The 20293-nt window shown below is 50.5% G+C and overlaps 1 protein-coding gene across 1 annotated transcript; it reads right to left on the bottom strand.

Moving 5' to 3' along the window:
* Positions 1–417: 417 nt before the first annotated feature.
* On the bottom strand, positions 418–18607 carry ptk2bb (protein tyrosine kinase 2 beta, b). Its single transcript, XM_061704878.1, has 32 exons — positions 18468–18607; positions 18166–18311; positions 13717–13970; positions 12559–12737; positions 12388–12475; positions 12046–12125; positions 11917–11979; positions 11654–11708; positions 11442–11582; positions 11278–11352; positions 10058–10159; positions 9864–9981; positions 9569–9613; positions 9465–9491; positions 9335–9379; positions 8944–9041; positions 8209–8290; positions 8037–8137; positions 7388–7503; positions 7198–7298; positions 6473–6562; positions 6002–6206; positions 5654–5762; positions 5523–5582; positions 5326–5448; positions 4691–4825; positions 4545–4580; positions 4438–4462; positions 3845–3879; positions 2953–3087; positions 1990–2070; positions 418–1193 (listed from the first exon to the last, which is right to left on the bottom strand). Exons 3-32 carry the CDS (start codon positions 13900–13902, stop codon positions 969–971), a joined length of 2961 nt encoding a protein of 986 aa, XP_061560862.1. The 5' UTR covers positions 13903–13970; positions 18166–18311; positions 18468–18607; the 3' UTR covers positions 418–968.
* Positions 18608–20293: the final 1686 nt, after the last annotated feature.

Here is a 20293-nt window from a genome sequence, read left to right as displayed (position 1 = left end):
TTTCCGACTGGAACGCCACTCAAACGGGGAGGTGCGAGTCGCCGAGTCGGAGGAAAAAGGCAAAAGTGAACGAGCGCGTGTCCACGAGCTCGCACACACGTGGCCTGAAAAAGGCCCGTCCGCCCATTTTGCGTAGCGCTTCTCCTCCCGCGGGTCGCGGGTCCCGGGTCCCGGGCGCGCCTGTCCCGGCCGCCTATGATATGATCTCCAAATGAAAACGAGAACTGCTTTGGCGTTTATACCGCAGCTGCCGCTCGTCCGGACCGTGCTGCCGAGCTATTCTACTTTTGTCTGTTATCACCGCACGCCAGGTTAGCCCATCTGTGGCAACTCGCTAACATGCGCTAAGGACTGGCAGCATTAGACACTCGTGGACATTTATTTTCATGAGCCTCTCAAAAACAACCTCGTGTAACCTCAACTGAAATGAGATGTTTAATTTGTTTGACACAGTAAAACAGCAAAAAATCAGTGTCGGTAAAGCTATGTCAAGCTATATTTATTTTTGCTATATACCCTATGTAGTAAAGAGGCCGCGAAGGTAATCAAGCAAAAGCTCAATGATTTTGCAGGATTTTGCGGTGGTTGGTGGCACAACTGAATGATGGCTTATTGCTTGAAAACAAGGAAGTGAGAAGTGAGAGAGGAGGAGAAACTTTCCTTCTGTTTTCCCGCCAGCGTAGAAAGTCAAGTCGTGCGGCACAATGCGGGCAAACCGCACGGGCCGTGGCATAGGTTGACTTTAGTCCACGCTGCGGGGGCGCTTTGGACACCCCTCCTTTAAACGGCGGAAGCTTTTTTTCCCACACTGTCCACAAAGAGAACGGGAATCAAAACGAGGAACCGGGATCGTTCAAATCGAAACGATGCCCGACCCTACGTGCGGTAAAGATACAAATCTACTGTGGATCAGACACACGCGCGCGTACGCCGTCGAGGACGTATGTCCGGACGACCGAAGAGGTCCTTTAAAGGTGCGCCGCCGATGCCGGCTTGGCCAGGTCGGCGCGGACGCGGGCCTGGTCGACGGCGTCCAGCATGTTCTTGCTGTCCACCGCCAGGTTGTGGGCGGCCGCCAGCATCTGCTTGCGGCACTCGTCCCGCAGCGACGTGATGGCGTTCTGCTGCGCCAGACGCATCTTGCTGATCAGCTCCGCCATGTCGTTGTTCAGCAGCTTCTGGGTGCCCTCGATCTGCGTCGGAAAAACAAAGCCGCGAGAGTTAACCGGGAAAATTCACGTTCGATTGAATAGTTTTCGTACTTTTTTTTGGGACCTTTCTTTGTTTGTTTGTCCTGCTGCCTCATCCCATCAGCTGTAGGTGAGAAATGTACGGGAGTTCCTATTCCAGATCGTGGACCGGGGCGTTAGTTTACCAAACCGCAGATAGTACGTACTGGCGTTTATTGGAGGGAGGCGTGCAGTAGCACTTTGCAGTTTCTTCCATAGTATTTCAATCCTCCAAAAAGTAGTAACGGTACCGGGCAATTATTTAAAGGAGGCGTCTAATTATTTCATCATCGTTTATTGATTCTAAGCGTCCTCCGACGTCACGGCGAGGCGCTCGGGGTGCGCCGCCTTTAGGTACCAAATGTGGTTTCTTGCCCGGTAAAGGGCAAGTGTTCCAAAGAGCGGACAGGTGCTTTGACACGTCGTATTTCTGTATTAGAAGGAGGGATGTCTTTTTTTCGTCATGATCGTTTATTGTTTGTTTATGTTCTACTACATCCCGATGCGTTCGGGATCCACCGGCTTTAGTTGGTCAATGGGGTTCCTGTTCCAGACGGTAGCCTGCGGCATTTCTTCACTCCGCTGCAGATCGTGCCAGGCGTCGCTTGGAAGGAGGCGTTTGTTAGTGTGGCAGGATGCGCGCTACGTGAAGGTTTTCATGAATTCTTCGAACCTTTCGACGTCAACGAGTACACACGCGCGGGCGCTTACGGCATCACACAGGCAAAAGGAGTGCGAGAGGAGGCGATGCGGCGCGTACCTCGGTGCGCGCGGACTCGTGCAGAGCGGGCAGGATGTCGTCCACGCTGCCGATCAGATCCCTCAAGGCCATCCCCACCGACTGGCAGAACACAGCCGGACATCGCGGTCACCTTTGGTTACCGGGGACTTTCTAATCCACCTCGTACGTCCTTCGCTGGCAGACGTTCGCAAAGCAGAGCTCCCGTGTTGCCGGACGCTTTCGAGCGCGTTTACGTTCGCCGACTGCCACCGACCTCAATATTCCTCAAGAGGGTCTCGTTTGTGAAACGCAGCTTTGCGGACCTTTGTAATGGCAAACAGATCCCGCGAGATGGCGTCGTCGCATTTGAGTCGAAGACCAACACGAGGAGGTCAATCTCGGGCTTGTCGCGTCCATTACGAGGTCGAGAAATGCCGATGCCTTTTCCTTTTGAAAGCTTTTAGTCTCCTCTTTGTTTTGGTAGATTCGGTGCTCGCGCGCGTGTGTGTGTGTGTTTAGAAAAATCCTCGAAAACATCTGCAGGCAAGATGGAGAACTCTGCTTTGAAAGCGGCCGGCGGCGAATGAGTTAAACGTCTTTTTATGTGTGCGGATCGCTACGGACGTCTTCCGCTAGGCGAAGCGAGCGGCGACGAGCTTTGCTCTGACAAAACCAATCGCAGGATGGCAAAATGTCATCGAGGGCCGGCGAACCGACGAATTTCAAATATTCTCGAAACCGGCCCATTGCTAGCAGAGCTTAAGTCGCGTGAGCGCGGGCAGATTAGATTGACGTGGCAACACGTAGAGGCTGGAATCTGATTGGACAAAAATATACATTCACTTCCACACGCATGTACTGGAAGCAGCGCAACCGAGAGAAACGCTACGAAATGACAAGAGTAGACCGTTGGGAATAAATCGTTACAACCAAACGGAACAAATATGAGAACGGAAATCTCGGTCAGTGTTTGCGATTTTGGATTTCATATTTTTGCGTCACCTGCACGACCGTGACGTACTGCTCGGGCTGCGTGTCCACCATGTCGTTCTTCAGCCGCACCACCATTTTCACCACGTTCATCACACACGTGTAAACTTTGTCGTCGGAACGGTCCAGCTCAGCGGTGGGTGCTGGCTAATTCGCAAAAGAGAGAGAGAGAGAGAGAGAGAGAGAGACATATACACGCACACACACGTTAGGCTCGACACGATCAGGATTTTTGGGGCCGATCACCGATCAGCAAGTCATCAATGACCCCTAGGGGGCATTCGAGTGCCAAGCCACTGACAGAAGTTTCGGTCAGATCGACATTACAACATGACAGAAATAATGGCTTTTTTCCTTTTTTTCCCCTCCACGCTGCGTTGCTCTTCCTCGTGTACGTCCTTCAGGTGCCCGATGAAATTTGCGTTGAAGCATTTAGATGACGTTCCCCACGACGTACTTCAGTTGTGTGCGGCCCGCAAATAACGTGCGTGTTGTTTGTCTGAGAAATTGTCCCGCACCGATGACGTGTTTTTAATCGACAAGATTGAAAAAAAAAAACTTTATTGGCCGTCAGATAGATACAGTAGTGTGCCACAAGACACGTGACAAGCCTAAAAATAAACTAGCTTTTGGATTCATACGCAACGGTGACGCGGAGTTAAATGTCTCGCGCGGAGCCGATCGATGACGTCATCGATCGGATCGGCGAATTATGACATGAAAGCCGATCGGCATAAAATGCCAATTGTCAGCCGATACCGATCACACCGATCAAATCGGCGTGAAGTCATATATATCTATATATATATCTATCTATATATATATATATATATATATATGTATAATAACGAAACCAAAATCACACTAGTGTTAATCATCAAAGAATGCAGGAATCGTTCATAACCTGAGCCGTGAGCCGAGGAGGCTTGATTGGCGGGTCTGGAAGACACAAGACACTTGATTAGGTACATCTGCTCATTCCAATATTATACGATACAACATACAACACAATCTTAGGCTGTATTTTTTTTTTAACAATGTTTTATTTTATTGACATGCAGGACATTTTTAAAATGGACTTATTAATAACAAAAAAATGTTTTATCCAGGCTCATGGGCATTTAAAAAAAATTCTATTTCATTGTAATTCCTTTTTTTTTTTTTTACCAGGCATGGAAATGTTTTATGGCCGTATGTTTTTATTTAGTTTCGTTATATCATTTATTCTCTATCCCCTGCGTAGAACGATTAATACTAGTGCCGTACTGATGAACCGGGAGGAGCGGTCGTCTCAGTGAACAGAAGATCCGTCTGTCTGTCTGTCTGTCTTACACTGCCCTCGGGTGGCCGAGGCTGGCATAGCAGTAAGAGCAGCACATTGGCATTCAATTCATGCAGGGCGAGAAAACCCGTTTTGAGTTGCGAGCGTGGTCACGGAACAAATGAAACTCTTATCTGAAGGCACCGCTGTACTGAATGTTCGATTGTTTCGCTTACCATTTTCGGCATCTGCCTCGTTGGGCTACAAACAAAAGAGATTTGGAAGACATCAGAAAATATCGTTCGGGATGATCAAACTGACTGAAAGTGAAGCCCAAACCCACCGTCGGTGCCGGGGGTCCTTCTGGTCCCGTGGGGTCCTGCAAAAGAACAGGCAGGTTCGTATTATGGCAAACACTCGAGCGGGGCACGTCGACGATCGAAGACTAGGCGGGAGGTTGACAAACGCGAGCGTGGCTGTGTTCCCCACCAGGAGGCGCTCCTCTTGCTCCAGCCACTCTTTGTCGGCGGCCATCTGCGCCTTCTGCCGTCGTAAGGTGTGGAGCGTTTGCTGGCGCTCCGCCTGCCAGAGGCGCCGCGCGTCCGCTCGGGGGAACTCGCTCTCCTGCAACCGAGCGATTGGTCAACGAACGCTTCGCTGCGCAATTGCTTTTGGGCCGCGCCGGATCGCTTCGTTTTGCATTTTGGGGTACGGTACCAAAGAAGCCGGTAACTTGTCATCCTTCGTTGACACGTTTAACTTGATTGGAGTGCGAGGATGAAGGTAAATCAATTTCGTTGGATCGGATTGAATTGCACTTTGTCGTATTGCATTTACAAGGTCGAATCGCTGATTGGACCCACATTTTGACATTTTCACTTAAGGGCGTACTCACCTTTGTTGCTAGCGGTTTCGACATTGACCGAGTCGTTTCGAGGGGACGTCGGCAACTTTCGCGTTCCTTTTTTTAAGCCTGTTTGTTTGTCGGCCAAACGTTGCTCCGAAACAAAGCCAATAATAATAATCGAAAAAACCGACCGAGCTCCGGCCGGGAAGACGAAAGACGAAAACCCGGAAGCTGCGAGTCGAGCGACCGGCGTACAGATTTCGGAGCGTCTCGTTACCCCCACGCTGCGACGTCGAGGGGACCTGAGGGCCGGCGGCAGAGTGTTGACGGAGTCCACGGGCGACTGATAGTCACACGGGCCGGCCAGGTCCGGCGAGCTGGCGCACAGAGCTTCGTTCAACTGCGTGGACACAAAGACGTTCGGCGCAGGGATGTTCAAGTGCTCGCCAAACGGAGTCCGAAGCGAGCGGCTACCTGAATGTGCAAGCCGATGCTCAGCGTGTTCCCGAAGCGCCCCGGTTTCTTTCTCGAAGGCTGCAATGGTATCGACAAGCGCGTGGGTTTATTTAGCGTGCGGCATGTAGCACGTAGCATGCGGCTTCTACCTTGGGCGGAGGCTCGGCGAAGTTGAACTTGGTGTCGAAATATTTGGTGGAACGCGCTCTGTCCCGCTCGCGTTCTACTTCCCGCTCCTTCTCCATCTTGTGCACGTCACTGGAAAACAAAGAAAAATGGCGCTAAATTGTTACACACATTCGAATGCATACAAAGTGGTCAGCGCATCCTCATTTGAAGGCTTAGAAATTGAACAAATGCAGATTCATGAGTGAAATAATCGCGCTATATTTTTTGCTGTACGCATTTGTCCCATGTTCGAGGGGGGGGCCATCGCCATGAAGAATATTCCGTCCGGCGTCAAACGAGGCGGCTCTCCTTTCTCGAACGCGCGGTACCTGATCTTGACCGCCAGCTCGGTGAAGTTGGGCCTCTCTCTGGGGTCGTAGGACCAGCAGCGCGTCATCAGCGAGTAGAGCGCCGGCGGGCAGTCGTCGGGCTTGGGCAGCCTGATGCCTCGCTCCAGCCGGTTGATGACGTCTCGGTTCTCCAGCCAGAAGAAGGGCTGCCGGCCTCGGCTCAGGATCTCCCACACGCACACGGCTGCGGAGGACACGCACGGCGCACCGAACTCAAGCGGGAGGCCCCGTTCGCTTCGCTCGCCGCGACCGAAACCCGCGTTTGTGCGGTCGGACACCGCGTCATCGAGTCCGTAATGTGCACCCGAATTGTCTTTTTGCTTTGCAGTTTATTCTCCTCGAGCCTTTATTGAATCGTTCGCAAAGAGATAATATTTCATCGAATGAAATCCATCGGAATCGGAAATGCAATTCAAAGTCAAATGAATCGATTTCTGAAATCGGACTCACCAAACATCCAGACGTCGCTGGCGGAGGTGAAGCGGCGGAAGTTGATCGATTCCGGCGCCATCCACTTGATCGGCAGTCGGGTCACGGACGCTGCGATGTAAAACGTCGAAAGGTACTTCAACCGTTTTGCCCTTTAACCGGGAGCCCCGCTTATATCATCGACATCCTTCCCTTTAGGCTCGCGTTCTGTTTTCCCAGAAAAAATCAAATGAATCTGCACGCCACCTCCCTTTGATCCATTTTACTCAAATGTTTCAAAGCTAACCCTTGCCACCAGTTTTTGCCTAAAAAGCTCCATCTCGAGGCGACATAACCCCGCACGGCCTCCCGCAGTGTGAGGAAGAGGCGGAGTTTCACGAAACGTCTCCGACAATTGCTCCATTTGTTCTCCGGCTATTTGCTCCACTTCACTTGAGTTAATAATCCGTAAGAGTGACGGATGACGCGGGGACACGCCGATGCTCTCGATTTGTCAATAAATATGAACTGTACGCTATTTGGACACTTTTGCCCGACGGCGACAATATATTGGAATGTTTCTTCCTTGGCTCAAAATGTATTTTGACCATGTACGCTATATCTTGATGCACACGTCACAGAGGTTCCATCCCAAATTCCGCCTTCGGAAGCGCAACGTCACTCGCTTGAAGTCGCTGATGATGCAATTCACGCAACGCTGTTCGTGATCGGAACGAAACGCGTTGGCGTGAATTTGCTCCTCTCACCTTTGTAGTATTCTTCATCCTCGATGTAGCGCGACAGTCCAAAGTCGCCCAGCTTGACGCAGTCGGGACCGGCGACCAACACGTTTCGAACGGCGATGTCTCTGCGTGGCCCCCCAAAAAGCGTACAACGTGAAAAGCACATCCCGTGAATACGCGGAGGGTACGAGACGATACCGAGGCGTCGTCGGACCTGTGCACCACGTTGATGCCTTCTAGGAAGACGAGCGCTTTGCAGATTTGCATGCTGAACAGCACCAGGGTCACGTCGGTCAGACTGTTCCGGTTCGTAGTCAGGTAGTTGCCGAGCTGGGAACACAGACGACCCGTAGGACCGCTACACTTCAGTACAGGCGTCAACGTGTACGGCACGCTGAAATCAGGATTTGATCTACTGTAGAAAGTCGCCTTCCATTTTTGTTTTTTTGTTTTTTATGGCTGTGATTGTTATTGTACGCTCTGTTTGCATGTGTTGCTGCTCTGTGTGTGTGCGCGTTGTAAGAAGTCCGTGTATTTGAATGCGTTGAGTTCTGTTGATAGCCTGTGGGAGAGTTAAAAGGATTTTTTTTTTTTTAAATGTTCATTTTTTTTATCGCAGATTGTCAAGTATCACAGGCGTGTCCGGAACGTATCCTTTGCGATAAACGGGGGTTCGCTGTTCTGTAACGTTTCGTAACATACTAGCGAGTTGAGAAGAAGCACATTGGCGGTCACGGCGTGCGCTTGTCACCTCCAGACCTCAACCCAATAGAGAACCTGTGAATCTTGTGGTCTCCAAGAGGCGGAAAAGGATTATTTTCAGCCGCGCGTGCTACTTCGGCCTGCGCCTCGCCACGACTGACCTCGCCGTACTCGTAAAGCTCCATGACGATCCACACGGGGTCGTCCTCGATGATGCCGATGAGCTTGACGATGTGAGGGTGATCCAGGTTCTTCATGATGACTGGAAGCGAAGTTTTAAAAGAAGTGATTTTTACCGCCGGTTATTTTCAGTCAGCGGCGGTTGAAACCTACCCGCTTCGCTCATGAACTTCTCCATGACGTCGGGCGAGCAGTCCTTGCACGTCTTGACGGCCACTTTCACCTGCTCACCGTTCTGATTCGGCGACAACAGCGGACAGTCGGATTAGTCGACACGTGTAGCTTTTGTACGACAGTTGCTGTTGGCGAGTCTCCCCGCCGGTAGCACCCTTCCGTACGCAGTTACGCAATGTACAGACAGCGCCTGTACGTCGGACATGTCAACAATTGTGATTTTGAGGATGACCACACAAAGTTAGCAGTTGTAGTTAGCTGAACCAACCATTGGCGCGCACATTCACACCTACGGGCAATTTAGAGTCTCATGTTTTTTTGGGGACGTGGGAGGAAAGCGGAGTACCCGGAGAAAACCCACGCAGGCACGGGCAGAACATGCAAACTCCACACGGGCGGGGCCGGGGATCGAACCCGGGTCCTCAGAACTGTGAGGCAGATGTGCTAACCGGTGCCGGCGTTAAAGGGGTTCTTGTCTGTGAAAGTTTGAAGATTTGTTGCCAATTGCAGCAGCGATGTTGCCGTCCTAACGGAACGAGCGCCGTTGGCTATTTGGCTGTCGTTGTGCCCATTGTTGCCTCGTCATCAAAAGCGTGGCGACGACGATGACGGCGATGACGGCGATGACGATCAGAGCAGCCATCTCAACCGCCTTTGGCCTTTTCCGTCGCTTCAAATCAATTCGATTCTCGCCGCTGCCGTCGTCCGACTCACCGCTGCCGCGTAGACGCCGTCGTAGACTTCGCCGAAAAAGCCCTCGCCGAGGATTCGCCCGAGCGTGATGTCGCCGCGGTCCATGCCGTATTTGACAGCTGAGCAAATAAAAGATGAAATCGTGAATTCAAACCATACAGCTTAGAAAATAACAAGTAGAGGAGGAGAATCCGTTTTGTTGGAATGTCAGGCATTTAACGGAGGTGTGGCCTTGATTTGGTTTTTTTTTTGGAAACATAGTTAACAGGATTTTCTCAACTCAAATTAATATAACATGGTACACGTGTGAAATTTGTCCGATTAAAAATGTAAAAATAATCGTGACAAATGATACGCAAATGAGATTGTCTTTTTCAAAAATGTTTCAACGGAGGCAACGAAGGCTCCGAACCTGATCTGGGCCTTTCGTCCGGAATCTCACAGTAGATCTCTGACCCTGGACGTTGAAGATAAGCGATGAGGAATTTCATGACCGCACAGAGTTCGGGAGGAAATCAACGGCGAGAGAAAAAGCAGCTTACCCGTGCTGCGTCGGGCGGAGCCGGCGTCTGTGCTGCTCGGGAGAAAACATCAGAATGAAAGTTCCGCCGTGAGCCGGCGCGGCGTCCGCGTGCGACAGATGGACTCACCCTGGTCGGAAGGTCCGGGAGGGAAGTCCGCGCGCTGGCATCTGACAAACATCGCGCGACGCACTTTTTGAATTGTTCGCTCACGCCAGACCGCCGCTCGCCGTGCGGCGACTTAAGCTCATTGGCGGCCGCCGTACGAGCGCTCGTATCTCGAGTTTTCGCTCGCGAGTCAAAGCAAAGAATTCAAAAACAACAACAACAAAAAAACAATCGGCCGAACGATTGACTCGTATCTCAGGGCGGCAGCGCCGTACTCCGTAAAATCGGACGCTAACGTGTCGGCGCTCTTACCGCGGTTTTGCCTGGAGATGACGGACTCCTCCGAGTTGTTCTCCAAGCGCCAGTAGCCGTCGATGAGGTCCATCATGTTCTCGGCCGCGGGCGCGCCGGCCACGTTGACGGACAGCCGCTGCGCGGGGAAGCGCAAACGGAGACGGGATGAACGAGCGGAGCGAGCGGAGCGATCGGACGCGGGGTCGTCGTACTTGTCTGGCGCCTCGGACGTCCAGATGGACGAGCGCCTTGCCGTCGCGCTGAGGCGAACATTGCACCTTCTTGATCTGCTTGAAGTCGGCCAGAAAGACGGGCTGAGGAAGACGTCGCATTTTACGGTGTTGAATTACAGTTCGTCATCCTCCTGTTTGGACTTTTCGGGACACGAACCAAATATCGAGAGCGTTGACTGTTTAATGGCGCGTTAATTGCGATGTCGTGGCCAACGGCAGTTCTTCCGATGCAGAGAGATTCGTTATGCACATATAACACCTTTGCTCTATATTTTCACACAGACGTGATGATCGTTTATTAGAACCGTATCTTTGGGATTCATATGAGGAGTCGAACCGATTAGTCGACGAGCGGATCCGCGTCGACGTCTGAAGCTCGAAGTCGACGAATTGCTGCCCTCGTTTTGGGCGCGGGCCAATTTACAGATGACCTCCGACCCGCTGGCTCGGGGCCGTTGGAAAATATCCACGACGTCATCGATTCGTCGACTTCGACTCACGTTATAGTCGACGACAAAGAAAATCCACTCTGACTACACATTACACGTATTCTTTTTTTGAAATCATGTCATTGCAGATGCTTTCTCTCTTTCAAATCATATCGCATACACATTTGTGATATTTTTCTCGAAAAGAAATAATCGAATATTACAATACAATATTTCGGAGGTGAGGCGTTTTTTTCCCCAAGTGGACCGTACAGTGCCGGCACTGGTTCGCACATCTGCCTCACAGTTGCGAGGACCGGGGTTCGAATCCACGTTCTCCCCGTGCCCGCGTGGCTTTTCTCCGGGCACTCCGGTCCCCCCCCCCCCCCCCACACACACATCCCCAAAACACGCCAGGTCGATCGAAGACTCTCAATTGCCCGTAGATGCGAACGGTGGCTTGCTCGTATGTGCCCTGCGATTGGCCGGCGACCGATTCGGGGCGCACCCCGCCTCCCGCCCGAAGGTAGCCGGGATAGGCGCCGGCACGGCCGCGACCCGCGTGAGGAGAAGCGGCTCGGAAAACGGGTGGCTGGATGGATTGTACGGGGATCTGCGGCACGGCGTATGGAAACGGGAAACGTCGTTTCGTTGGATTCTGCGCCGACGTCGTGCGTGTTGGAATTCAAGATCCGTTGATTTCGCCCAAAATGCGAAGCACCGAAGTGTTTTCAAATGCATTTTTCCAGAGCAAATCGGCGCCACGCTCACCGCCGAATTCTTCTGCGTGCGCTGGCGGATGCCCCTCCCGCCGATGACCAGCTCCACGGCCAGACTCCAACCTTGCTGTTAAAAGACGGACGGCGCCCGTGTGAACGCGACGACGACGACGAGAAACAAGCGCGTGAGCTTCACGCCGAGGCGGCCGCGCTCACCACCAGCTCGCAGGGGAAGACCTCCTCGTCGTAACTGGCGAACTCCTTGAGCGTCTGAAAGAACTTCGTCATGCACTCGTCCTCCTTGAGCGTGGCGAACTGCTGGAACGTTTGCTGGATCAGCTTGCGGAGCTGCTTCGACTGGAAACGCAATGAAAGCTCCATTTCGGTGGGAAAACGTTTCACACCGGCGCAAAGTGAAGCAAGTTTACCTTCATGCTGTTAATCAGCTCGGGAGGGAAGAAAAGGTCCAAGCCGACCTCTTTCCTTCACGGGGTCGGGGGGGCAGTAAGAATGGAAGCAAGAACAGCCGGCAGCTAAGTTTACGGCAATTCGTGCATTTCTCTCGATGAACGTCTGAGCAAAGAATAGCGAGAACCTCCCCAAAACGGCAAGACGGAATGCAAATGGCGCCGCTCGACAGTCTGTTTGTCATTTGAATACAAACAAAAGTCGTGCAAAAGGGTGGACTTACTCGAGCAGCTCAAAGTTTGACTTCTTCTCCAGTCCTTTTGCGTTCATGTCCTTATAGAACCTCCTAGAAGCAAATGTAAAGCGTTCATTTCAACAGCCAAAGTCCATTTCGGCAGCGTAGACGCATCACCTGATCTCCAAGCAGCCGAGCTGCAGCGCCATCCCGCGGCTGACCTCGCTGGCGTGATGCTGCATGTAATCGCTGCGGACCTGCCGAACCGAAATAAGAACCGAAATACATCACAAGGGTCGAGGCCAAGCGTTTTCCGTCGTTTCGCAGTCAAAACCAAAAGGCTTCTCGCGGAGTCAAAAGTAGACCCGGCGGTGCGTACGCCGACTAAGTGGACCTAAAGTTCCGCAGACGTCTCGTGCTTAGACGTTCTAGTTTAAAGCTCATTCCCAAAGTGTGCGCCAACCAAACAGACCCGAGACCGGGCTAAAAAGTCCAAAATCAATCGTGAGTTTCAAGGACCTGTTGGTAGAAGTACAACAGCGTGGAGCGGTCGTCTTGGAACTTTTCCAGGAAGTTGACGGGGATGTATCTGATGCGAAGGTCGTACCTGTGGATCCCGTCACAAGGAGGTGAAGCGCGCCCGCCCGTCGCCCGTCGCCCGTCGACCGTCGCCGACTCTGCGCCGTTTACCTCCACTCGGCCGCGGCGTGCTGGCTCTCGTAGCGCTGCTCCACCTCGCCGACGCTCAGCTGCGGGTGCAGCCAGTGGAGCTGCTCCGACTTGAGGTGCCTGAGCAGGAGGCCGAAGCATCCCGCGTGCGCCACGTTCGGACCCACGCGCCCGCTGATCAGGATGGATCGGATGATCGCCTGGGGGGGAAGAACGCGCTCCTGCTCATTTCCGACACGATTGTTGTCCCTTTGGGTCCGAAACTCGGAAATACAAGCAACAAACGCCTCCGAGCCAATCAATTAGCGGTTGTCATTTAAGATCGTTCGTGAGTTACGTTTACAGCTCGAGTAGGTAGCCGAAGCTAGCCGTTTCCCTCTGCTCTTTGACCGTCGTGCTAAGCTATGCTGACAGCGCCGAGATGTTAAGTCATCGCTACTCGGCTGTTCATGGTTTTTTTTAGTTGCCTTTACAGTTCTCGCTATAGTCTACGATATGTGAAAACACAACGGAAAGGTCATCTGTCAGTCATACGCTTCCCTTTGCCCCTTTCGACGTTGTGCCAAGCTACGTTAACAGGCAACATGACTGATGTAAAAGTCATTATTTCTCTCTTGTTTACAAAAGCTAATCGATGAATTCGTTTTTACAGTGAAAGTTGTTGGACAAGCTAGCCATTTCCCTTTGTTCTTTCGCCATTGTGCTAAGCTACGGCAACAGGCTAACCGACACGTAGCCAAGCCACGTCCGACTTACACGCACGCCGCGTGTTGTTGATAAGGTTTTGTTTATTGGCGATATTTATCGCGCCGGTAGCGGTTCCACTCGGCTCGTCGGCCGTTGCGCTCGACTGCGCTCGCGGGCTGCCAAGACGGACGTTACGTCGTTCCTTCGCACTTGTTGATGCTACAAATTGTGAGCGTAGCAGTGAAAGGTCATCTTTTAGTCGTTCATCTTTACATTGCCAAATGTGTTCTTGAGCCATTTTGCTAAGCTATGCTAACATCGGCCTCTCTGTCCACGTGCAGTGTAAATTACTAGCCTATTTGTGTGTTTCGTGAGTTTCAAAAAGGACAAATGGCTCGTATCCTCCGGCTCTGCTCCAAAGCTAACAAACAATCTTAACGGATTAGAAATAGAAAGCGCGGAAAGTAAAGCTCCACTCGTCATTCCGCTCACCCTGATTTGCCAGGAACTGTCGCACTTGACCAGCTTGAAGTTCTTGCCGAGGTTATTGTTGGTGCAGAAGCAAACCTTGAGGATCTTGCCGGGCCCGCCGTCGCCGGCCGACGGCGACGGGTCGGCGCTCTGTCTCGGGCTGGGCACCTTCCAGGACAGCGTGTCGCCGGACATCACCTCGTACATTTTCACGGTCGGGTGCCACTCATATCATCCTCGGCCGGCGAGAAGACATATGGACTCTGCTTACATTTCTTTTGACAGGTTGGAAGCCAAAATGCGATGAAAACAAACTGAGGACAAAGAGCGCTCCAGTACATGGACCTGAAAACTGGATATGAAGGATCTGGAATAAATGCTCAAATGGCTTTCCGTACCGCTTAAAATCCGACTCGAACGCGCCTTCCGAGTTGACGGGCTCGTGTTTGCTATTGTCGACCTGAACTTTATCCGTCCAACCGTTTTCTCCTGCTGAAGACAGACATCTCTCCGGCGTGTCCTCCCGGCGGGTCGTGCCCGCGTCCGGGGGCATCCCGGCCGCCTCGTCTGGCTCCTCCCGATGCGGAGGAGCCAGACGAGCCAGACCGAGATCCTCCCGGACGACCGAGCCTCTCGCCCGTTCTCTAAGGGAGAGCACGGACACCCGTTGCGGCCGCTCGTAACCGCGATCTTAAAACAAGCCCCTCCCCCCCGCCCCCCAAAAAACGCAGATCAGGATTATGATTTGTCGTGGTGACACTGTCACGTCTTTTTTTCACGGGAAATAGCAAAACACAGCTGCCCGCGATCTGCAATGTTTTTACGCTATGAGTTAGCAAGCTGGCTGACTTATGTTAGACGAAACTCGATGGCCCGGTTGAACATTCTGGTGTTTACATTGACTGTCGCGCCTTGAGATACCAGTGACCCGGCTGAGGTTTCTTTTGAGATACGAGCCGTCGTTCGGCCAATTGTGTTGCTTCGACTTGCGAGCGCGGACCTGAGATACGAGTGCCCTTTGGTGTTAGTGGACTCACTGCACAATAAACGGCAGTTGTGAAATATCTTAAAAACGTGGCTTCGAGCTGTTGGCCACTCAGTTGAAGGTTGCTGACAAACTACAAATAAAAGAAAGACAATTACGATGTGCACATTAAAAAGCAACCACATTTTCATGTCTATGCGGCGGGGTTTTGAACCTCGAAGCAACCAATAGCTGAACGCAAACGTTGCGAGACCACACGGAGACAGACCATACAACAACACTCACGGGCATATATTCCTGCTCCTCCGCGAAGAACGGCTGATATCGGTGCCGTACCGATGAGCGGGGAAGAGTTCGAGAGCTCAATGAACAGTATATCTGTCGTATACTGCCCCCAGGTGGCCGCAGCGCAATTGAAGGAGAACATTTGACCCCGAAAATGTCAAATTTAATTTGCATGTTTTTTCAAAAACAATGATAGTCCAATAATGTTATTTTTCTCATTAAAAACGGCCGAGGAACGAATTGATCGCGCATCTCCAGGCACCGCTGAATATCAATAAAATGGATGAGGATAAATAAAACGTAGAAATCAAGTCGACCTCTTGCTGATGGGTCCGGAACGTATCCGACGACTGTAAATTGCAAACTGTGCGGAAGCAGGCGCTTTAAGCCTTAAAACAAGCTTTTACTCGACAACTCGAAGTGTTTAGCTGCGAAACGTCCAAATGTTTTGGATCTGCGAAAGGAGGTGTATTCTGCGCGGCGCCTTCGCTTGCCTCTCGGGTTTGTCTTTTGTGTTTCGCCGGCCCGAGGCCACGCATTCCCCAGTCGGGATGCGTGCGCGTGTGTCACGGCGAGAGAGCGAGAGGGCGCAGCGCGTCGGCGCCGTCGCCCGGGCGTAGGAGGAGGCCCGACGGACGGGGGGAACGCGGTTGACGTTCCAGACAAGCGACTTGGGAAAACGTTTGCGCAACTGGGAAAAATACAAATGAATTCAAGAAGCAAGCGGTGCGCTCGGTCTTTCCCAAAAGTACAAATTCGTTTGGGGGATGTGCTGAACCCATGACGTCAGCGGCTATTGCTAGCCGCGGCTACGTGTGTTGTCAATCAAAGGTAGGGTGTTTTGTTGATTTTGTGTTTGACGCATACTGTGCACTTGACGCACAGGCAATGTTGGAAGTTGACTTAGCGACTGCACGTTAGCCTGTTGAAAATCGAATAGAGGCGCAACAATTTCAATGACTTTCTCAAAGTAATATAAATAATTACATTTGATGACATTCCCGTTACTTGTTAATTTTGAATGAATGCATCAACGGGTCCCTGATGAAAACCATCCATCCATCCATTTTCTGTCGCGCTTCTCCTCACGCGGGTCGCGGGCGGGCGCGCCGGAGCCTATGCCAGCTGTCGTCGGGCAGGAGGCGGGGCACGCCCTGAACCGGTTGCCAGCCAATCGCAGGGCACATACAAACAAGTCAACCATTCGCACCTCCGGGCAATTTCGAGTCGTCAACGAACCTAGCACGCATGTTTTTGGGACGTGGGAGGAAAGCGGAGCGCCCGGAGAAAAGCCACGCGGGCACGGGGAGAACATGCAAACTCCACACGGGCGGGGCCGGGGATCGAACCCCGCACCTCAGAACTGTGAGGCAGACGCTCTAACCCGTCGTCCGCCGATTGATCGTCATTTTAGAATGAGGCACGTTTCTGTTCTTTGATGAGTTGAAGTCGATGATTCAATGATTCTGATTCCAAATCCAATATTCATCAGTGATTTTCAGTTTTTTTTTTTTTCAGCACAGTAAACGACCGACCGACTTCAACGACCGACCGGCGTCAGCGGGCCCACCGTTCACGAAATACGGTACTCGGTCTTTATCTTTCCGACAAGTCAATTACAGAGTTATCGACTGACATTCATTTTGAAAAATGCGTTTTCCTTTTCGCAGCTGACTTGAAACTGAAATTGACAAACCAATCAATAACTGCTCAATAATTGAATCTCAACCTTCCCACTCAATTCCCTTCTCAATATTAGCCTGTGATGATAGTTAGCGCTTGCCAACTGTATTGCAACGGCTTCCTTATTTGGAAAATAGGCATTCCACCACTTGGTATATGCTAAAAGTACATATATATATATATATATATAAGAATTGTTACTTAAATGAACGTATATGTATTTGAATGTGAAAAAACACCATTCTTAAACCTGGTTTTCTGAGCATGTTTTAAATACAGCAAAAAAAAAGAAATAACAGAATTACATGACTTCCTGGATCATATTTTTCTCACTTTTGACACTTCTAAGATCTAAAACAAAGTAAAACCAAATATTTCTTTGAGATTGCAACATTTGAGCAGCAGTTCTTCGCCTTGTTGGAGGTTCCGAACCCCGCGGGTTTCCTACTCGCACTCCAGGAACAAAAGTAACAAACACGCACGCAAAGACGACGACGGGAACATTTGCCGCAACTGAACGCGACTCGCTGCAGAGACGAGTTGAGAACTGCGCGGCCGTCCGGTGCGTTCCGTGCGTCGGAGGGTCGACACGTTGGCACCGACGCTACGAGCTTTCTTGGCAATCCGAGGGGACGGTAGCAGTCGGTGGTGACGCAAAACGTTGAAAGTGTTGTTGTTGTGGAAAACACACTGACTCAATGTGTGTCTTGACCTCCACCTGACCCCTGGGGTTCGATGGAATCCAGGTTAAGAAGCGCTGCGTTAGACGGCTGCAAAGCGTTGTTGCTAGTAATGACGATGTGCTGTAATCATAAAAGTCATTCTCATCGTCAGTCAATGTTATCTCTCCTTTCTTTCTTTTTTTTACATTCCAACACTCCATATGGTGGATTTTCACCTGCGGCATGGAAAGCAAACACAGTATTCGTAGGTTTGCTTGCATTTATCTCTCAGCTATTACGCACGCACGCACTTGACTTGTTATGGTAGCAACGAGCATTCCAGGAAGTGATCTGCATTCCAAAAGAAAGAGACCATCGACATAGAAAGCGACGTTCACTCATGCTCGGGGTGGGAAAGGTCAAGCGACTTTCGGACGTTCGCCTCGAAACGGTTCGACGGGCACGCGTCAGCGTCAGATTGTGACGAAGGCCGCTGAAATTCCACAGCCGCTTGCGGAGCATCGAGAGCAGAATATCTTCAAATTTGGAAAAATACTCCCTGGCTCCCTTCAAGTACATTTGACCGCCCTTTGAGATAAACCGGCGACTTCGCCCACCAGGGAACTGTGTCGTATCTACGGTACGGATACAAACCAAGAAGACGGTGGCAACTGCTCAGTAAGCTGCAGTAACATTAGGATAAAGAATATATGCCAGCGAGTATCGGTATATTGTCTTCATCTTTATTTTACAAAAGCGGACTTGTACACGTGCGTAAGCGGACCAGCGGAGGCCACGTCGCGAGTCGCGGTCGGGCGGTGACGCAGGCTGGAATGCGGCAGCTTGTGTGCTCACCTGCACAGACTTGCAACGCTCCTGAGCAAAGTTCTCTCGCTCGCCTCTGGAATAAAATGGCAGCCGAGCCCACCTCTTTGGCCCTTTTCAACCACTTCAACCGTTTCCAAACCACCAGCAGACACCTTGCCCGAGCGAGCGTAACCCTGGGGATAAACTCATCAATTAGCACGGTGGTGATTTCTGGGCCCGTTCGAGTGGTTTTTGTCACCTTCACCTGCACGTTGACTGTGTGTGTTTGTATGACATTGACCTGTTACAGTCTCCATTCTATGTGAATGCGCAGAAGTGTCGATTCTTACCTGCCGGGGTGTGTTCAATCCGTGAGAAATATCAAGAAGCCATCCCTTGCCAGAGCGAGCGAGAGAGCAGCCGGCCTATCTCACTCCCGTCCGTCCGTCCGTCCGTCCGTCCCGCAGCTGGGAAGAAGTTTTTTTTGTTGTTTTTTTTTGGGCGTGTGTGAGGAAGGTGGGACCATTTCCTTATTGCAGGGTGGGGAAAAAAAGCGCATGACACCACACAGACCGAAATCTATTGATACCTATTTTTAAGTTGAACTATTAAAAAGCAGCCATTGGTTTTTTTTTTTTCACCACTGGGTGTTAAAAAAACATTTAGTAGTATGACAAAAGATTTTCTCCACTTTACTCATCAAAATATATATTTTGTGAAATATTCATCTGTTTAATGTTTAGTTTTCATTTTTTTCAGCAGTTTTTCACGCATAGTATTCTTTTGTCATTATTGTGGAATACTTAAAAAATATCGTTCGAGTTCATATGTATGATTGTACATTTTGCATTGGTGGTGTAATATCTATTACGACCACCGGAGGGCAACCACAACTCAAGAAATCCTTCTACACTTTGGAACGAGTTCATTTTTTAAAATTGAATGAAGTTGTTCTTCATTATTAATCCTACAAATACACTTTATTTGCCATATTGCCACATGTTCGCACCTGGCCAGTTTTCAAGAGAACTAGTACTTGAATAAGAATAATACCTGGCATGATGTCAAGCGGTTATTGATCTATTCTACAGGACATGCAATTGCTTCAAACAAGCAAGTTTGATAGAAGAGTGTATGCATCCTTCTAAAAGGGAAACTGAACAAAAGGGGTTGTTTAGCTATCCAAAGACGCACGTGTTCCTGAAAATGTATGTTTTATTCACGCAGTCGCCCTTCAGCAACCGGTTGGTGCGTGCCAGCGGCTCGGGGAGGGTCTTTTTGGCACCGCAGACAGCTGTAAAGGGATTCAGGTCTGGGGCACGACGACAACAACAAGAACGAGAACAAGAAGCCCGAAGCCCGAAGCACGCTCGCCCGGCAGCCAGCGGGGGCAACAATTTCCCAACAGGTGGCTGGGATTAGCCCGTGTGCCTCGGTTGCGACTCGCTAGCAGCTAGCGAGCGATCCAAAGGCGCTGTTGCACTTTGGCTTGGATTTGACAGAAGTCTTTGAAAGATATTAAACGCGTAAATGATCACTGAGGAGCATTTCAAACCAGCTCATTTTGTTTTGCATTTATTTGTTTGTTGCTTTAATTCTGTTCCATGTCATGCCAGTCCATTTCGTTTAGTCATGACATGCTGGCTCATTGTTTGATTCTATTTTCTTTCGTTGCATGTCATCTTCATTATTTATTCTCTTACATTTCTTTGGTTGATTTTGTCTATTCTATTCTATTCTGTTCCCTGTCATGCCAGGCCATTACTTCATATTTGATTTGATTTAGTTCCATTCCCTGTTATTGGATGTATTCAAATGTCATAATTTTATTGCTTTATATATACATGCTTTATTTTATAGCATCATTTAGTCGTATTCTATTATTATTATTATTATTATTATTATTGAATCCCTGCTGCTGAGTTGGAGGTGCGGTTCCGTCTTTGTCCACAGGGGGCTTCCTAAACTCAATCTTTGCAGGGTGTGTGTGTTGTGCCGGTTTGTTGTCGTCCCTTATGTGAAGCTTTCTTCCACCAGCATGACTAGTTTTTATTTTTTTATTCCCCCCACCCCACCCTTCGGAACAAGTGATGTTTCTGCTGACTGTGTAGACATTTTGGGTGGGACATATCTGGTCTATTTTTAGGGGGGCTGCTGCGGGGGAACGAGGCTCCGG

This window comes from Phycodurus eques, chromosome 18, assembly GCF_024500275.1.
Source record: "Phycodurus eques isolate BA_2022a chromosome 18, UOR_Pequ_1.1, whole genome shotgun sequence".
In the NCBI taxonomy this organism is placed as follows: Eukaryota; Metazoa; Chordata; class Actinopteri; order Syngnathiformes; family Syngnathidae; genus Phycodurus; species Phycodurus eques.
The sequence above is the reverse complement of the archived record's forward strand: the minus strand, read 5'-3'. Positions and strand labels throughout refer to the sequence as shown.